This window comes from Pyxicephalus adspersus, chromosome 8, assembly GCF_032062135.1.
Source record: "Pyxicephalus adspersus chromosome 8, UCB_Pads_2.0, whole genome shotgun sequence".
NCBI classification, from domain to species: domain Eukaryota; kingdom Metazoa; phylum Chordata; class Amphibia; order Anura; family Pyxicephalidae; genus Pyxicephalus; species Pyxicephalus adspersus.
In genome coordinates, this window is record NC_092865.1 from 49899277 (window position 1) to 49917795 (window position 18519).

The window sequence follows — 18519 nt, forward strand, 5'->3', positions numbered from 1 at the left end:
AGATGGCTGTATCATCAGTAGAAGAGTGTCTTGGAATTTCTGTCTTGCATCGCAAACAGGAGTTCCCAAATCATCAAAGGGAGGTGGTGGTGATGAGGAAGAAGGGGAGAGGACAGGAGTCTATGTACTACAGCAAAACCTGAATAAAGACTTGAGCAGCTAGGCTGTTCCTGTTCTATTCAATGCATCATTTCCATATACGGAGCGTAGATCTAAACGTACAAAGTGAATACTCCTGACAACACAATTCATTCATATTTTCATACAGTGAAAATCTATTCATCAATCAAGATGCAAGGAATGGGAAACACAAAAATAAAGCTTTTAACCTGTATCAGCAAACGAAGCTCTGCGGAAAACAAAACTGTATAATTTTTCCGCTAAATTTTCTCCCTTCTGGAATTCTTCTTTATGCATGGTTGGCGTTTACAATCATTGATGCTCACCCGGCTTGCAGAGGATTCTGGGAGAAGCAGCGAATAGCTAAGAGAAAGAAAGCTTTAGCCTTACAGTGCCAGGGGCGGCAAGGCACCTCCAGTCCATTTCAGAGCTAGAGAAGGTTAAGGAATTGTAGTGGAGGCAAAGACAGATGTGCTCCCTGTCCTAACCTTACCATTCCCAGAACTGTCAGTCACCATATATCCAAACAATAACCCCAGGACACGTCTGACCTATATATGGAGGACTTGGGAGCGAAGGCAGACTTCCACAGGAGGAGGGGGTAGCAGATAGGGGTTAGCTTTGGAAGATTGTAACCCGGTGGCTTAAAAACCTACAACAGTCACTTCTGTATTATTTCCTCACAATAGAAACAAACAAAACTGAAATTCCATCCCCTTTACAATGCACACAATAGAATAATGTACCTACAGCAGGCCCTGAATGCATACATGGGGCTATGGTATCTCTGGAAGGGCTCTAAAAAAACAAAAGCAAACTACTAATATTAGCAGTGATTGCACATTTTGAGTGATTTAATGTTCACTGGAAAAACAGGTCAATGCATTTTTTACATTTAATTTCCTATATTTCATATTTATGGATCCATGGTTGTGTAGGTTGTCAGGGTGTGACCATTATCACTGTGAAGATAAAATATTTTACTCACATAGGTCACATTTTTTTATTAAAGATGACCACTGGCAGTAAGATGCTGGTGGCACTTTTTTCAAGCTGCAGCTGGATCATCCAAAAGCCAACCAAGGGCCAGGGGGTCTTTTACAACCTTCACACTTGAAAGGGCAGTTTGTTAGAGATGAGCACCTGTCTGGATGATGGGGTGGTGAAGATTGGGGTCGCTTTTCTGTAGGAAGGGGGGAATTTGCAAGGATGCCAACCTACTGAGGACCCTATTTTTCGATAATCAACACTGGGAAGGGGGCATCATGAGTCTTTAATACATTTCCACCCCATCTGTCCCCCAAAAATGTCTACCCCAAATGTCTGTTCAACCTAACCAATACCCCCTCTCATCCAAACCTGGCCATGTTATTTGATTTGTGCACAACCAGGAAAATGATGAGTATCTTCCCGGAATGGATTCATAAACCTAAATTACCTCCTTGCATGAGTCAATATTGCTTTACATTTCAGCATTCATCAAATACATATAAAATAGTGTTGCTTTTTTTGCATACATGGGTTACAGCCGATGGCAGCTCTCATAACTACACATTTTTGCCCGTTGTTACAGTAAATATCTGGAGGTGTTTCTATTGGTTGCTGATTGTGCAGGACAGTTCCAGATGCATCATCTGCACTTAAAAGAAGGAGCAGCATGGTGCAAACAGACCCTGACCCCGGCAGGCCCTGCTGTCCTTCTCCAATCAGCAACTTTGTTTTCTCTTACATTTTTTCTAATGTCTTCCCTTTCATCTGATGTCCATTGCAGCCAAACTAATAAAACATTTTGGGTCTCTATAGGTATACATATCGCATGTTTGGATTGCTCAGACCAGTAGCATCCAGGCGAGAGAGGGGGAAGAGACGCAGGCTTGTGAACCAGAGCCTAAAAAATGTACAGCTGAACCATTCTCCTTCTGCCAAAACAAACATCTCATGCAAAGCACTAAACACACAAGTGGAAGGAATGTTACATTGTGTCACACACAGAGAAGCATTCCTACCTCTGACATCTTCACCCGGCCCTCCAGGAAGGAGCAGTCAGCTGCATTGTGGGTACACACGTGCCGATACTTGCACCAGTGGCAGGGGTATGATCCATTCACACAGGACAGGCAGCTGCAGGGAAAAAAATGACACGATGAGAGATGTAAGAAAATATCGAAGTACTCAAAAGTTCTACAGGACTAATAATTATTAATTATCAATGTGTCAGATGAGAGTCTAATGCTTACAGTGGAGCTTCTTCTGTTCTTCAGGGGTTAGGTGCTTACTTTATTATTACATTGCATTGTTCTCAAATCATCTCATTTGATTACAGAACACCTCCCACTATGTAATGGAAGTAGGTATAAGGGAAGGCATTTTATTATTCTAACACACTTCATGTCCTAGGCTGACAACGATGCTGCACTACTATATAGGGAGGGAGCATTGTCACCCCTAGACAGGAAGTGTGTAGCTGGCAGGGTATTCAGGTAAAAAAAGGGAAAAACCTGTAAGGAAAATTAAGTTTCTCTCTCTTTTCTATTTAAGGTCTAGTAAGCTGCAATATTACAGTTTTGTTCTTGGGTTTAGCCACAGTTTAAAGGAAGTCTTTGGAAAGGGATTTATCCTAAGGCTGCAGTTTCAGTAAGGAGATAGGAAACAGGAAGTGAGGGGAATATCCACAGTGGGGACACGGGCAGTCCAAAAGTCTGAGGTTCCAGTCTTGGCTATAAATCCGACCCCTGCAACACAGAATTATTTTGTATCTTTAATGCACCAGCTTAGATTATCCAGAGCATCCTGCAACCCAGAAACAAAAGAAAAGTAACAAATGCGGTCAGAGTTCAGTCTGTTTATCCCACTGGGGAGTTGGGATTTGGAGTAGAATGTTCCGCTCGATGGCAATTTGGGTAGAATTGATCGCCTCATACGGATACTGGCCAATGAAGTGGGAAAATCCAATTAAAATGCCAGTCATTCACCTCTATGGAAACCTGGGCAGCTTATCTTACTGCATGCTTCAGGCGCCAGCCGCTATGCGATAGGAATTTCAGTATGCGCTGCTTCTGATGCGCAACTCAACAACAGCACGGATGTGGCAAGAGACATGTAGTATCAATCTGCTGCTCGGTAAAGAGCACCTGTCACTAATATGCTGGAAGGACAGCTGTTGGTGAGCGGGGGAATGCATTCAGGAATTCAGCCAATCTGTTCGATAGGAATGAGCAATAGAGAGGTCACATGGGGGAACAAATTGACACATCATGTCCCCAACACCTGTAATCGGGGGTACTTATAAAGGAGTGTAAGGCTTTTTTCCAGAAAATATTTTAGCATTATTCAGCTTTTTTAAAAGATTGCCCCTTTTATGGCTAACAGATTGAATTGTGATATTGATAAGGATATTGATTATGCTCAAACATCAATCAATTATGATCAAAGAGACGATCAGTTTTATCATTCCAATAAATGAGGCGTCTGATCCCCAATATGGAATCCTTACAGTACTTCCATACTCCATATTTGGAAGCCCTGGGAACAAAAACTCCCACTTTTTTTTAAATATGGCATTACCGATGCAGTGGTCCGAGTTCTAAAAAGGTGGCAAACTTCCCTGACAATGGCTGAATCTTTTATCTCTTCTGAAGGATAGACCCATTTTTGTTCAGGCATCATCCAGGGGTTTCCATTTTATATTTGTAAACCAATTCTCTCCTCTCTCTCTCCTCTATTTACAGGACAGATAATCATCATTTGAGACAAATGGTCATGCTGACATGACGTGTTCATCAATCCTTTCACTTCTATGGAGAAGTGCAAAGTTTAGTGCTGCTCTCCTTACCCCTTCCCCAATATAACAGAACAAAGCTGTCCAGGATTCAAAACATTTGCTAGCAATAACAAGTACCGTATTTTCCGGTGTATAAGGCGACTGGGCGTATAAGACGACCCCCCCCCACTCTAACCATTCATTTGGGGGTCGTGTTATATGCCCAGTATTGTACTGTTCCTTCTGCCTGTCAGATCTCACTATTGTGAGAGAACTGAGAGGCAGAAAGAACTGTACACTACTAGTTCTAAGTAATGAATGGGCACGTTCCTTTAATGAATGGGCGTGTTCCAGTGAAGAGCCAATCCAGGCTCTCCACTGGAGAGCCAATCCAGGCTCACGTCCTGCTTTTCAGCTTACACGAGTCCTGCTGTGAAGCAACGCGAGCCTGCCCAGGAGGACTCGTGTAAGCTGAAAAGCAGGAAGACAGAAGGAGGCACAGGAGGACTCGCAGGGACGCCAGACCAGAGAGGGGACTTGTGAGGACACCGGGCGCTGCAGGTAAGTACTGGTACCCGGCGTACAAGACAACCCCTGACTTTGTCATAGATTTTTCGGGGTTAAAAAGTCGTCTTGTACGCCGGAAAATATGGTAACTTTGAAGAAACCCCTTCCAGGTTTGCTGGATCACCCCCCCTTCACTGATGAAAGTGTATCCTGTCCAACTTTGGAGAGCTTTAATAAATCAGGCCCAATGTTGTAATATTGGATATAATGTAACAATGTTGCAGTCCGATCACTGGGGGAGAGGAGACACAGGATACATTTCCTCCTGCCTGCAGCAGACCAATTACATCATCTCAGCCTAGGCAAAGTCACCAATTGGTGGCTTTTGAAAAAAAAGTTTTGTTTCATTGTTTGACCTGCCAGAAAATATTTTCATATACGTCATTGTTTTTTTGTTTTTCTTCACTCTTTTAGATGTCAGTAGCTTGAGCAGAACTCGAAGAGTAACAACTGTACTGCCTGACACCCAACTGGCCACTAGAGGTCATTATAACAAAAACGTATTAGAATTAATTCTGTAAAAGTAAAGCTGAGAATAAAATGAATTCCACACTAATAATCACTTTCAGATGAACTTGATAACGGCTCGTAATGAGCGCTAGCTGAGTTAAAACGTGACGCTCTCCCTTTGAATGTCATTTTTTCCTGTTCGTTTTCCTCCGCTCGGCTCGTCTCTTCCACTATTTGAATATGTAGATGTCATTAGTCATTTTAATAGAAGCGGATATAATTTTATTTACTCTGGAGACTCCTTCAATGAACGGCCCTGACATTTGGTAAATGCGTGCGTTTAGCGAATACGTTGTAGCTATTAGGCAAAGTAAATGGAGAGTTAATAAGACGATGCATTTTGGGCTTTCGCGGAGAGAGGAGGAAATCTGCGGATCACGATGAAGCTGATGTGAAAGAGATGGTTGAGATTTAGGGGAGGACTCTGCTGAGCATCGTCTGCGTGTAAAATGACCACACAAAATCAACACTCACCAATCAGCAAACATTCTCTGGTGGTGAATCAATCGCCTATTTACAACGCATGCACCTGGTAGGTTCACCTGCAGAGAATGTTTGCTGAATGTTAGATTCACTGTTTGATACATAGACCTAATTCTGGTAATGGTGTGCTAGCAGCGGTTGTACACATGTGGAAGGTTCAATGAACTGATTGTGGGCAGAAGGGAAACAAATTCTGCATCTGAGTCAATTTAGATGCTCAGTTGTGCATTGCAAACCTGCATAATAAGTGCATCTGAACCCCAAAACAAAAGCAAAAAATACTGCAGATTACCGGTTCCTAGATGTAGTGGCTGCACTCATTTCTAGGCTTCTTTGCTTTAATCTAGTAATCCTGCTGGAAACACACTTCCTATCCTCGTGTGACCATGCAGACTGTACTGTATGTATGGAAGTGCAGCGTTATCACCCCGGCACAGGACTATAGAACACCCCATTACATAGGCTGAAGGTGCTTTGCAGTATGAATAAGAAACTGGATAAGCCATTGTTATTTCAAATCACTGCATCAATGTTTAATTACTGGACGATTTTTACACTTCCTGCCTTGGTGAACATACAGAAGTAAAGGAAAATCTCCCCAATTAAAGCAGCAGCTGCTGTGCCTCTAACTTAAAAGATACCATACACTGCAATGGCCAACTGATCAGATATAAATGAAATGCATTAGTATGACCCCAATTTTATCTGTGATTGTACAATCAGAATGAGATACAATCAGAATACTTAGAGCCCCCAACCTGGAACTAGCATTCAGGTAAGTACCTCCAATTTCCTCCAACATCCTTAAATGCAGCATTTTGAAAAGTATTGAAGCTGGTTTGTTAAAAAAACGGGGTGGTGCCCAACATTGGGGATTCATAGGGAATCATTTGGCAGGTTAAACACTTCCTGGCCCCGCTTGGCTTGAGCAGTTCCCCGATTGTATTATGGATCCGAGTAGACGCAGGACATGGAGATTGCCGCCTCAAGAGCTCTCACAACCTCCAGGTTTCCCTGTAACAAGTTGTTAAGTGCGATTTGTAAATAACCCTCCTTAATAAAGCTTCAGATCCTGGGTGTCAATTAGCGAGCGTGACTGCTAACAATAATAAGCAATTAGCTGGATATTGCAAGATCATATTCATTTGTCTAGTAGGTAATGGACTAACCTCACTGCACACAAGACCTGAATGCAGAGGTATGGGGGGTGAGAAGCAGCATAAAGTCTGGCTTGGGTGCTCTGGCATTTAAAGAGAACCAGTTAGTGTTTATTAGGAAGTAGGAGGGTGGAAAGTTGCAAAGTTACTGCAGGGAGGGGGGAGCAAATGGTGGTGAGCTGCTAAATTACTGCTGTGGGGGGCAAAGCTACTAAATCATTGCAGCAAGGGGCAGCTGAGCTGCTGGGATAGGACAACATAAGGTGCAGATTGGCTGAATCAATGCTGGAAGGGTTCAGCTGCTGAGTCACTGCTAGCAGGGGGAAGCAACAGTGTGCACTGCTGGGAGAAAGGAGCAGAGTTGCTGAGAAGAAGAATACAAAGGTGCTGAGATGCTCAATCATTGCTATGAAAGGTAAATTAAAACTGTTGAGGAAGAAGGGGATGTTGAGCCACTATGCCACTGCTACGTGAGGGAGTGTGGGATGCACAGCTGTAGCACTGCTACAAGGATATAGGGGGAGGCAGAGGATGCTGAGCTGTTGTCACCATGGGGGGGAGTTACTGAGAACAGAAAGAAGGAGGGAACATGCCGAAGCATCTGCTGTGCACATTAAGGATGAATTCCTCTATAGCGCCTGCAGCTTTCAAGGTCAGTGAGGGCTTTTAAAGCGCATATGCAAATACTGGAATGCCATAGCCTGGCCACAAGTTTACTTTAAATACAACATTTTTAATTTACCTTTAAACCTGTTATTATCTGCATGATCCCCTACAATGTCCATAGATTCAGACATTGAAGGTTTATAGAACACAGAAATAAAACTCTTCTATCTCCTGCAAACGACTTGAGAGAATAAAGTATTTTTTCTATTTATTTCTATGAAGCAAACTAAATATTTGTTTTGTGCTAAAATCATCACCACCAATGTTTTAGTCTATCCTCCCACCAGTGCATTGTTTAAGAAGCACATCATACAAAAGCAAATAACAATTCTATTACGGAATGCAAAGAAATTATGTATTGATCTTCTCATGCAGGCCAGTTTATTTAAAGGAAGAAAATAAACATAACTATTCAATTTGTTCTCTCGGCGCACCGTATGTATGGATTCTTCGAGCAGTGATGTCATCAATCTAACCATTCATCACTGGCTTTGTGCATTCAGGGTAGGAGGGGGTCGGAGGTCACAGCAGACACAGATAATGTCTTGGCTTGGCTCTGTAACAAACCGCAGAGAATCTGGATATATGCTAATAGCCGGTCACCCCTGTGGCTTTGGGCTGTATCTTTGACCTTTGAACCCTGAGCTTATAATGAGGAACATCTTCTACGGGACAAATGGCCCTCTTTGTTTTTTTGATATTCAGACACGCACATTTTCAGCTCACTGTACAGAGGATGATGAAAGAATTGGTAATAAGAAATAAACCCTCTGCTGTGTATGTGGGCTCAAATCAGAACAGCCATAGGGATTCTCTCCCTTTCAAAATTAAGAGGAGGACATGGTTATCCTGCAGTTGATTAGATCAGTGTTTCTCAACCAGGGTTCCTCCAGAAATTGCTTGGGGATCCTTGAGCAATTTGTGCCTCAGTTTAATTGACACCAATGATTTTTTGGGCTATCTGTACAGGTGACATTCTTACCACTGACCACTATGCTAATATATGGTGAGGTGTGGATAAAGTAATTGTAGCAGCGGTTCCCTGAAAGCTATTTCGAGGGTTCCCCCATGTTCAAAAAAGGTCAAGGCACAAAAATGAGCAGGGTTCTTCTTTATTCTATGAATTGCACACGTTGCCAACACCAAGCATGGTGACAATAAGAACTGCACAGCGAAGAAGCCTTTATACTACCTTGATGGAGAACGCTGTGAATTCTCTGGAGCATATTAAAAAAAAAAAAAAAATAAGGAGCGCCTGAACCATTGTAAACAGCCAGCGCAGCTTTACAACCAGTCAGTTAGAAATGTGCAGGGAATTATGCATTTTAAATGATCTCTTCCAATTCCCCCCTCGGAGTTGCACTTTAATATGCCAAGGTAAGACTGTCTCAGCGGAGTAGCGTACTGCAACCCGGGGTCCCCCTTCCAGCGAAACAAACCAACATCCGATGCATAGCTAATAAATAGAAATCTGCGTTGCGCAGGCGACGTGTGTGTAAGATACACACATACACAACGCAGAAGAAATATTTAATTAAGCCACTCGGAAAAAAAAAAAAAAGGCGGAAAAAAAATTAATTCTCGTGAATGACGCTCCCCTCATTTTGGAAATAAGAAGCCTTTAGCTTTACCTACAAACATGTTAATTGGCGTGCTCTTTATGCAAATGTATGCGGTTTGATTTCGGCGGCGGATATTAATCTAAAAGCTGCGTGCTGCCGTCACTCTCTGGTGAGTCTGGAAGGTGAGTCGGAGAACAAGCAGGTGCCGAACCCTCAAAGGGAGGTGCTGCCGCAGCGGTGAGGGTAACAGGGGCAGATGTGAGCTCTCCAAGTTCCCTGCAGCTAAAGTTACCTGAAGGTGGATATGGAAGGTAAAGTTGCATGAAAGCAGAGTTTTTGGAGTCGGATTCTAGGCAAGTTTGCAATGCTGGGATGGTGGGTTCAGATCCCACCAAGGACAAAGAATTTAAACATACATTTTTGCAGTGTCCCTGCATTGATTGGTTTTGGTCTCTTGTCGCTAACCTCAGTCTGACATCACTGGAGAAGCTTCATTTGGAATTGACAGTGACCTGAAGTTGACCTGCTTCAAGTTTTGCATTCTCATACATCTGTACGGGAATTTCCCAGAATCCTCTGTCCTGCCAGACCAGCTGTGTCAGATGGTAAATCTCCTTTTCTGTACACAATATACATTACCACACTTGCCCTGTTAGAGAACATTTGCCTGCAGCTAAGCACCCCCATGTTAAGGAAACACAGACATTTCCATTAGCAGATCCCTTCATAAAAGAGCCAACGTAGCAGAAAGTGATGCACACAATATAGACGGGTGTAATATAACAGAGCTATAAAGAGGATGGCGAACACATGATCCCTTCGAGGTATCCCCTCCACCCCCATGCCTTCTTTCCAAACACTGCCCTGGCACTTTCATTGCTCCATAAATGGGCATTGTGATGGCAGCACAGCTCGGGCCTCCGAGCAACAACCGGCAGAAAAAGAGCACAGACCCTTTTTAAAAAGCACTTTTCCTCTTTCTTTGTACAGAGACGACTGGCTGCTGCCATAAGCCTGCAAGCAAATGTGAGAGATGCAAGAAAGGCTTTGAGACCATTTCAGGTCAGGATGCAATAAAGCGAATCAAAACCCAAAAACAAGAAAAATGTAATATAATTCAGCTCAATAGTCATTAGATGTGGGGGCTGCATTCCTTTCCACATTACAGAGTGCAAAGATATAGATCAACAGTGCAAAAATCATATAAGGAATTGCTACAAAATTTTACCCAGTAAGATATAGTAATTTGGGCTGATTTCCATGTACAAAATGTGTAATTTTAGCATGTGTGCAAAGCTAAAATGAAATGTCATTGAAAGTAATAAATACTAAAATATAAAAAGGTGGTTCACCTTATAAAGGAAAAAAAATGAAATCTGTTTTCAAGTGGCCATTACTTACAGATTTTCCTTGCTCCATGCAGCCATTCCTTGCTTTTATCAGCATCTCCCTTGATACATGTCCGCATTAGCCTGAATAGTGTGACACAATTTTCTGTGTCTGCAATTATTCAGCAGCCCTTGAAAGTTGACTGGCTGCCTGTTTTCCTGCAGCAGCAGATTATGGGAAAGAACAGAGAGGTGACAGCCATGGGCAGGAACAGTCATGTGACTCCGCAGCACTGGCTCCATGTTTGCAGGAACAGAAAAATATGGGAAATGATGCATCAGCATCTTGGAGTGAATATAACTTTACGTCACAGTGTTGGAAACCAGGTGAATACTATTCTTTCTCCCAGAACTTGAAACATTGAAACATGGCATGGCACAGATAAGAAAGCTAACTACATATATATATATATATATATATATATATATATATATATATATATATATATATATACACATACACACACACATACACACACACACATATGCACATGAACATTAAATAATACTTACGACTGATGGACGCTGCAGTTGTAAAAGACAAAATCCACGCTGGCAAACTTTTTACCGGTTTCCTTGGACTTCAGATAAAGTTTCACAACTCTCTTGTCACCTGATAGACAAACAGGACAATCACTAGGCTGCTCTTTGATCAGCAGGTAAAAAAAAAATGGGGCACTGCCCTCCGTTCCTTCCAACCCCCCATAGAGGTAACACATTGCTGTTTTTCTGTTTATATTCCCGTTGTTGCACATTTATTTTGCAGCCATGTTGATGTATTGGTACATGAACTGTGAATGTTTTATTTCAAAGCAGAACTGTACTCCCCTCCATCCCATCAACAAACATTTGACCCCCATCTCCCACATTTGCCTGATGCTTTACTTTTTTATATTCAGACTCCAAACAAATCAATAAAAATACCAATCTCCTGCAATGTATTTTGCGTTTTTTGTTGCAGCCTAGCAGCTGCATGTACCTTGGCCCCTCCCACCCACGTGACATTGCGCTTTCAAAAGCGTTGTCCAAAATGGCCACTTCGGATCAGCTTAGCCTCTGCCGAGAATGGTAATGCAGCAGAACAGTTAAACTGGGGAATTAGCAGCGGGATAAGGGCCGGGGGGGGGGGGATCAGGGACATGTTCAAAAACAGAGGCAGCTTCTGTTCTCAAACAAAAGTCAGCTCTTAAAAGCAGAATTAAGGCAAAGCGCATAAGAGCTGAGTAGGCGTTTTCTGACAAACTGGGCTCTTTTGTTGTGCGACTCAAGCAGCTATTTATGAAGCTGGGATGAAGGCAGTGAACAGGCTGGTCCCTTCTGTGTCCTGGCCAGAAAGTCCCTGACGCCTGCGGTTACCCATGCTGCGTCATAAGTCGGAGCTGACCCTTATCTGCCGAGAGAGCTCCGGGCTGCCATTTCTACTGCCCACTCTCGGGAAGAGTCACTCCGTCATTTGCATCCCATATATACATATTGGAGAGAATGTGGACATGTGTGACGTGTGTGGTGAACTTTAATTCATAGGTCATCAGGAAGGGGTGGTATAAAAGCAAAAAAAAAAAAAGTGTACCCCTACCCCATTACAAAATAAATACATATTTTACATTTGGTGTAACCATTTGTGGTGGATGTTTTCATCTTACTCTTCTGCTTCTCTTGCACAAGCTGAGGTGAGTTCAGGATGACCTGGGTTCACCAGAAGCATCATAAATGATGCTGAGCTTTAGACTGAGGACATCTAGTGTCAGAAAGAAGTAATGCATGGGATATCTTCGGAATTAAAACAAAAGCACAATTGTGCATACTCCCTGACTGTTAAATAAGAGCCGCAAATTTAAACAAATATCTTGTTATTGAATGTTCAGCTGCGGCCACAAATCAGTAATGAGATAAGAAGAGAATTTGCATAACAAAACTTTTATATTTAGGTTAGCCAGTCCTTTGGGCAAAATCTACTGTAAAGTCTGGACACGCTGTAGCCTGCAGCGCAAACCCGGATGTTCACATGCACAGCTGAGATATATAACCAGGTCGATGTGTGTGCACCAGCTGGTCACAGAGCCCCCTGTCTATGTAATGACCCCTAGTTCCTGGCCACTCACCCTGGCCTCGTGTGATGGGGATCACGTCCTTGGCAGAGGGAGAGCTGCAGTAGATCTTGCCTTCCTCTATGTGTCCCTCCATATCTGTGAAATCCTCGAAGGAGCAGTTCACCCCGGCAGAGAGGTCAGGGACGTTCCAGGCTTGTAAAACCATCTGCAGAGAGAAGAGGAAAATGAAGCCTCGAAGCATGCGGCTCCCTGTTTAACCATCCAGTCATGTGGCTGTTAAATGGTCAAACGCTGCACGCTAATACGCAACTGCAGTCCAAACTGAAGACAGCCAGATTTCACTAGATGCAACCATTCGTCTAAAGAAGAACTCTGCACAGCATTGCCTACATCTAGGTTTTATAAAACCCCCAATAAAAATTCTTATATAATTTTTTATAATGATTACTAACCTGTGCTTTATTTAAAAAAAAAAATATATATATATATATATATATATATATAAAATATATAAGGATTTTCAAACATGATGAATATTTTCTATTTATCAAAAGAGGAAGGATGCCCAGCTCAATACCTGCTATTGAAGAGCTGGTGGGTGTGCAAATCCCTTTATCTAAATGTAAGCATTGTAAAACAATATTTGGTAAAGAAGGTGCCACCATAGTTCCTACTTTATTCTCCATGGTGGTGACTTTCCTAATGGCAAGGCTGGTTTCAGGTCTAGTCTCAGGCAAACACAGCCCTCAGCTTATCAACTTTCCAGCACCACATCGTTCACTTAACATGAGCTAGAGTTCTATTCCTTCTACATGGTCTAAACCAGATGAACAGCACAGGGTTGATTCTATATTATCAAGCTTATCATTCACTCACCGGGACCTCAGACATTGTAACAGAGATGTTCTTGGGGTGCACTGTCAGCTGGACACACTGCCGTTGGTCTGTGGTAAACCGGTGAAGCTCATCCGCCCTCTCGCATTTGTCTTTCCGAGAACACCTGAAACACACAAGTGTTAAATTAAATTATTCTTTACAAGGAAAAACTGCAATGTTATTAGGTATAATTAATGGCCAGTATGAAGAAATACATTGAAATACTATATATACATTTCGAAGAGGGGTTGGTCATAGCCAAAAAAGGTTAAACTGATAAGACAAGTGCTAAAAATTTTAAGTCCTTGGTCATGTGATATTAAACATCTCTCCTTCCATCTAATGCAATGTACACACATACAACTGTCCCTGCAAATGATTGTTCCTGAACACTGAACAGAACCGTTTGCTCCATGGAGAGGGATGGATGCAGCAGAATGCCTCTTTCCTGGAAATAACAGTGGTCATTCAGTGATCCAGCAGGTTGGATCACCAAGTGACTTCTTAAGGGCCAGGTATAGATTTTAAGTACAGTACAGACGCTCAATAATTGTCATTGCAAACCATCTTCAGATCATTAAAAGCAATGTAAAGAATTCTGTTCAATGGAGAAGGGGAAGACGGCTCCCCTAAAGCAAACAATATCGGCTGTTAGCAGTCTGCTGTTCAGCAATCCAATGCAGAGGATCAATAAACATGCGACAGCTGTTCTAACGCAAGATTCACAACTGAGTCCATCACAAACTAACATCCTGGGCAGTGAAAATCTAATGTATGTATGAGGATTTAGGGATTTCTATAGATCAGAGGACAGGATATATCATTTCATTTTGGTAGCAGTAAAGTATTATTTAAAATAACAAATAGAATACAAAAAATTTAGAGATATAACAAAATGCATTTATAGAAAGATGAAATCGGATAGTGTGACTTGGTGCAACTTGATTATATTGAAAAGTCCTCTTTAAGGAGCAGGAGGCGTCTTTTACTCCTGCTTGTTCCTCCTCTTCCTCTCTCTCCACTCCTCTCCCTTTCTCTCTCATTCCTTCTCTTCCTCTCTCTCCCAGCTTGCTTCCACAATTATTTAGATTTACTCCACATATTTATAATTTACTAGATAGAAGCCTGAAGAAGATGTATGGTTTTCTAGCTGCCATCACAGTTGGAGAGGCCGGGAAGCCCTGGTGGGGATATTTTTCTACTGATAAAGAAACCTGCATAGAATCTGACCTCAGCTACCGATCTCTCTGATCTCAGCTACCGAGAAGAACGTACATTTTGAATCTCACTTTTGGGTGGCTTTGGCCTGCACTTAGAAGAGTTTGCCGTCTGTGCTATGGTCGCACAATGAGCGATAAGGCAGAATGCCAGTTTTCGGTGGTCAAGCTAGCTAACTTAATTGGCTCTCCAGACAGGCATTTAGAGGTGAGGAGGCAGCGGGTAAGGTGAGAAGGCTTTCCATCACACGCCAAGTGCCCGGCAGGAGAGCTGACAGCTGAACGATCCGGCGAAAGAAAATGGAGAAATTAATGCTGCTGACTGACAGCTCTCCTGTCCCAAATATCCGACATGATCCCTCGGTCATACCGCGTCCGCTACATACAATCTCTGCTGGACTGGACACTTGAAGCGCGTCTGCTTGGCAAGACTGGCAGCTTCATACCTTAGGGGATTTTCAGCCCCTGGAGCTGCCAAACATGTCTGCCCGTCACTCACCACAAAGGCAAAAAGGGAAACAGAACTACCAAAAAAAAAACTGTATGCACTAGTAATAAAGAAGAAATGTTGATTATTGGAAAAGAAGGAAATTGTTTTAATAAAAATAATTTGCAAACATATCTGATATATGGGGGGCAGCTTAAACTTTTCTCCTTACCAGTTTCCTAAAATGACAGCAGTGTCATGTGTTCTGGTCACTTTAGACCAGGCATGGGCAAACTACGGCCCCTGGGCCATATACAGCCTGGTAGGCTTTTTTATCTGGCCCGTTGAACTCTCTCTCTACTTCAGCGGCTCCTCTGAAGTAGATGCGTGGCTCTGGCCGGTGCAGCCCCCCATCGGGGTCCTTCTCTTGACCCCGCTGGGGGGCTGTACCGGCCAGAGCCGCGAACCATGCCCCTTGTACAAATCCTGAGCTTGGGGAAGTGGGTGGGATGGTTATGCCATCATGATGTCACGATCAGTGGCGTCATTATGGCATAACCCCCTCCACTCTCCAATCGGCCCAGCCCCTCTGCCAAATTTTAGAACAGATTGTAGCCCCTGAGTGAAAAAGTTTGCCCACCCCTGCTTTAGACGCTCCTGAGCAGAGCTGCTTTTCTGGAAGTGTTTCGTCTAAGTTTGAATTCCGGTCTGCCAGTAAAAGGTCAATTTCACACTGCGTTGTTTAAACACTGACCCATCTTCCTATGGGAATACGCTACAATGACTTCAGTCGTCACCTGTACAGAATGATGTGGCGATTGACACAATGTCAATAGTGTGCCAGGGTTAAGAGTCAGACGGCTTGTTGTTTTTCCATTGACCCTGCCAAAGACCAGCTCTTCTGGAACATTAGACTGAACAAATAGATATAATCCTTCCATAAACCCTAAATGTAATATTCTGTGAAGGGATTACTGGCAGTCATGTGAACATCCAGTTCATCATAGCAGTTTACTGGGGGATTATCTTTTGCCTGCATGTAAACGAAACGGTCACCAGTGGGCGTTGGAAAGTTTCTGTAACACCATTCTTCACCAGTTATAATGCTGCGGCTTTACCTCCCAGAAGTTATCAAATTTGAATTATTTACTTATCTTCTACATTTGTAGGACCTGAAGTCTCAGGATCTGAGACCATACTGTCTCCTGTCTGAGCTCAGTGCAAACAAACAATTCTGTTTGGCTTTGTTAATGGAGATTTTATCCACATCCAGCAGGCAAAAGATGAGACAGGGTCTCATGGAGGAGGGGGTATCTGCATGAATAGGGAAAGAATGCAACTAAATAACAGCACAAATAGCCAACCATTAAATTTCCCTCTAGGTTGACGGACCACTACAAAGTTGGATTCTTTGATGTATGCAGCAGAAGTGACCTTAGTTATCAGTGCACAAATATTATCAGCCTGGAACTGAAATTGTTCTAGAACTGAAAGGGAGTGCTAAAATGACCTGAACTCAAGCCTTAAAAATTGCAGATATGGGGTTATTTCATCAGTACAGTCTGTAGTTGTCCTGAAGATGATTTTTACCCCCGTTGCCAAGTGTGTGTCTGTATGAACGGCAGATATCCTGGTAGAGGATTGGTTTTGCCAGTAATACACCACTGCCAATTCATTATCCGATCAATAATGAAGTAAATTGGAAGAACCAGGGGAAGTAGAGGAAGCACAGATCCACAGAATAAATAAAGCAGATGCAGGGATATCCTTGCACTACAGCTTCTCAGGTACAGTTATCTCTCCAGGAGAACAGTAAAGTTACAAAACTCAGTGGTTAAACCACCAATGCAAACATAAAGCTATGATGTTCAAAGAACAGAGATACCTAATAGACTGCTATCTTCCAGAAAAAATTAAAGTTAAAAAAAAAAACAAAAAAATAAAACACTTTTTGAGTTCAGGTCCTCTTTAAGCTGCCATTATATTGGGATTCACTGATAAAAATGTAGACTTATCAATACAAACACAGACTGTCTTGTGTGAATCTTTACTATGCTTATATCATATATGATCTATTTCCATTGTTTGTCTACTTCTCTCCTTTTCCAGACAGACAAATAATTCAGCTTTCTAACGGCCACGTTTGTTTTTTTTTGTTTTGTTTTTTTATGACAAATGCTCCTTCTCAGAACCATTTTATCATGCTCAAGCTCCTGGAAAAAAATATCCTGGCTACAGCTGAAAATATAGCAGTCCCATCTCCTCCACACCTGGCCTAAATTACTGCTCCTCGCTTTGCTAGGCTCCTGTGGGACCTGGGACCTGTCTGCTGAGGCTCCGAGGGGAGGAGGCTGACACGATTTAAAAAGCAAGACTTAAAGGGGCTGTCAGTGGCAGCAGGGCACAGCGCCTTGTGAGGGGTCCCCAAGGGGACTACAGGAGAGGCAGTCATACTTACGTGTTATGCAGCACACACCAGCCACAGTGAGGGTCCCGAGAGCCCAGGCAGGTGTCACAGCTCTCATACTGCTCGCAGCTTTCCACTGGAACACGCGTGACCTAAAAGAGTGTAGAGAGAGGTGTTAGACCGACACAGCGTTACAAAAGGACAATGTTACATGATTTCATACAAAATAATAATCAAAAAATACATTGTGGCTGAAGAATTTAGAAAGATGACTTTTACATGCATAGAAACTTACTACTTACTTACTTGCTATATTTTAGGCTGTGGCACTACCATTGACCTCATCTGCTTACATGTTCATGGGAATCCTAGTGCCTGTACAGTTCTTGGCTTTGTTCATACATTTTTTGATTAGATCTTTCTAAAGCTTAGCTTTGCATAACTGATGGTCTTGCTGTGACTGGCAGTGTGGTTGTGGTATGGTTGATGCCATCCCACACCCGTCAACTATATATACAGTTGCATAGCTACATGTAGTGCCTTTATTAGAATCTGATAATAGGGAATTATTAAGGGCAATAGTGAGAAGTTCTGTGCAACTTGCTGCCCTCCTGCTGCATATAGTTCAAAATGCTGGGGCTTTAAGAACCTAAACAGCGGTGGCGATGGCTAACCACCAGGAGCAATCTTTATAGCAGGTTTTATCGATCTTTCTAATAGGGGAAAGCCTTAAAATAACCCCTCCTATAATTACTATATCCACACTTCACAGTATATTAGTGTGGTGGTCAGTGGGAGAAATTCCTCTTACATTGCTGGGCATTGCAAAGATCATCGCCCTTACAGATAGTCAAAAAGACCACTGCTGTACATTAAACTGACCTGAGAACATAAACTGGTCATTGCTTAAGGAACCCCTAGCAAACTCTGAAGGAACCCAGGCTGAGAAACACTGATCTATCATGATAAGAGGTGGAAATGTGGAAAAGCTGCAAATATATCCATGCAGAAAATAACTAAATTCAGTATTAATCTTCTACCCAACTATGGATTATGGCGAGGCATGTTTACGTAAACCACAAGCTCCGTAACCATGTATCCCTTTCATAACCTATGGTGGAAATTGAATTGCAGCTCACTGAAGAAGCAATTCCAGTGCACCCGTTACACTCCAAATGACACTTGACTGCTATATATGCCCAAAGACCAAATATTTCACCTACATTTGCTGTACATTATACACACAATATTTACAACAGATGGAGATCTTGTTCACAACGATCACAGTTTAGGTCAAAATAAAAATTTGGCCGTGCAAGCAATGAAAT

The 18519-nt window shown here is 42.5% G+C and overlaps 1 protein-coding gene across 2 annotated transcripts in view; it reads right to left on the bottom strand.

The window, feature by feature from the left end:
- The window catches only part of PLXNA1 (plexin A1), a 224154-nt gene that overhangs the window by 65763 nt on the left and 139872 nt on the right, over positions 1-18519 (bottom strand). For both annotated transcript variants that reach the window (XM_072420537.1, XM_072420539.1), the window contains exons 5-9: positions 17243-17343; positions 13141-13264; positions 12316-12469; positions 10727-10826; positions 2127-2241 (exon numbers count right to left, since the gene is read on the bottom strand). In XM_072420537.1, the coding sequence (XP_072276638.1) occupies positions 2127-2241; positions 10727-10826; positions 12316-12469; positions 13141-13264; positions 17243-17343 (594 nt within the window). The remainder of the gene's footprint in view (positions 1-2126; positions 2242-10726; positions 10827-12315; positions 12470-13140; positions 13265-17242; positions 17344-18519) is intronic.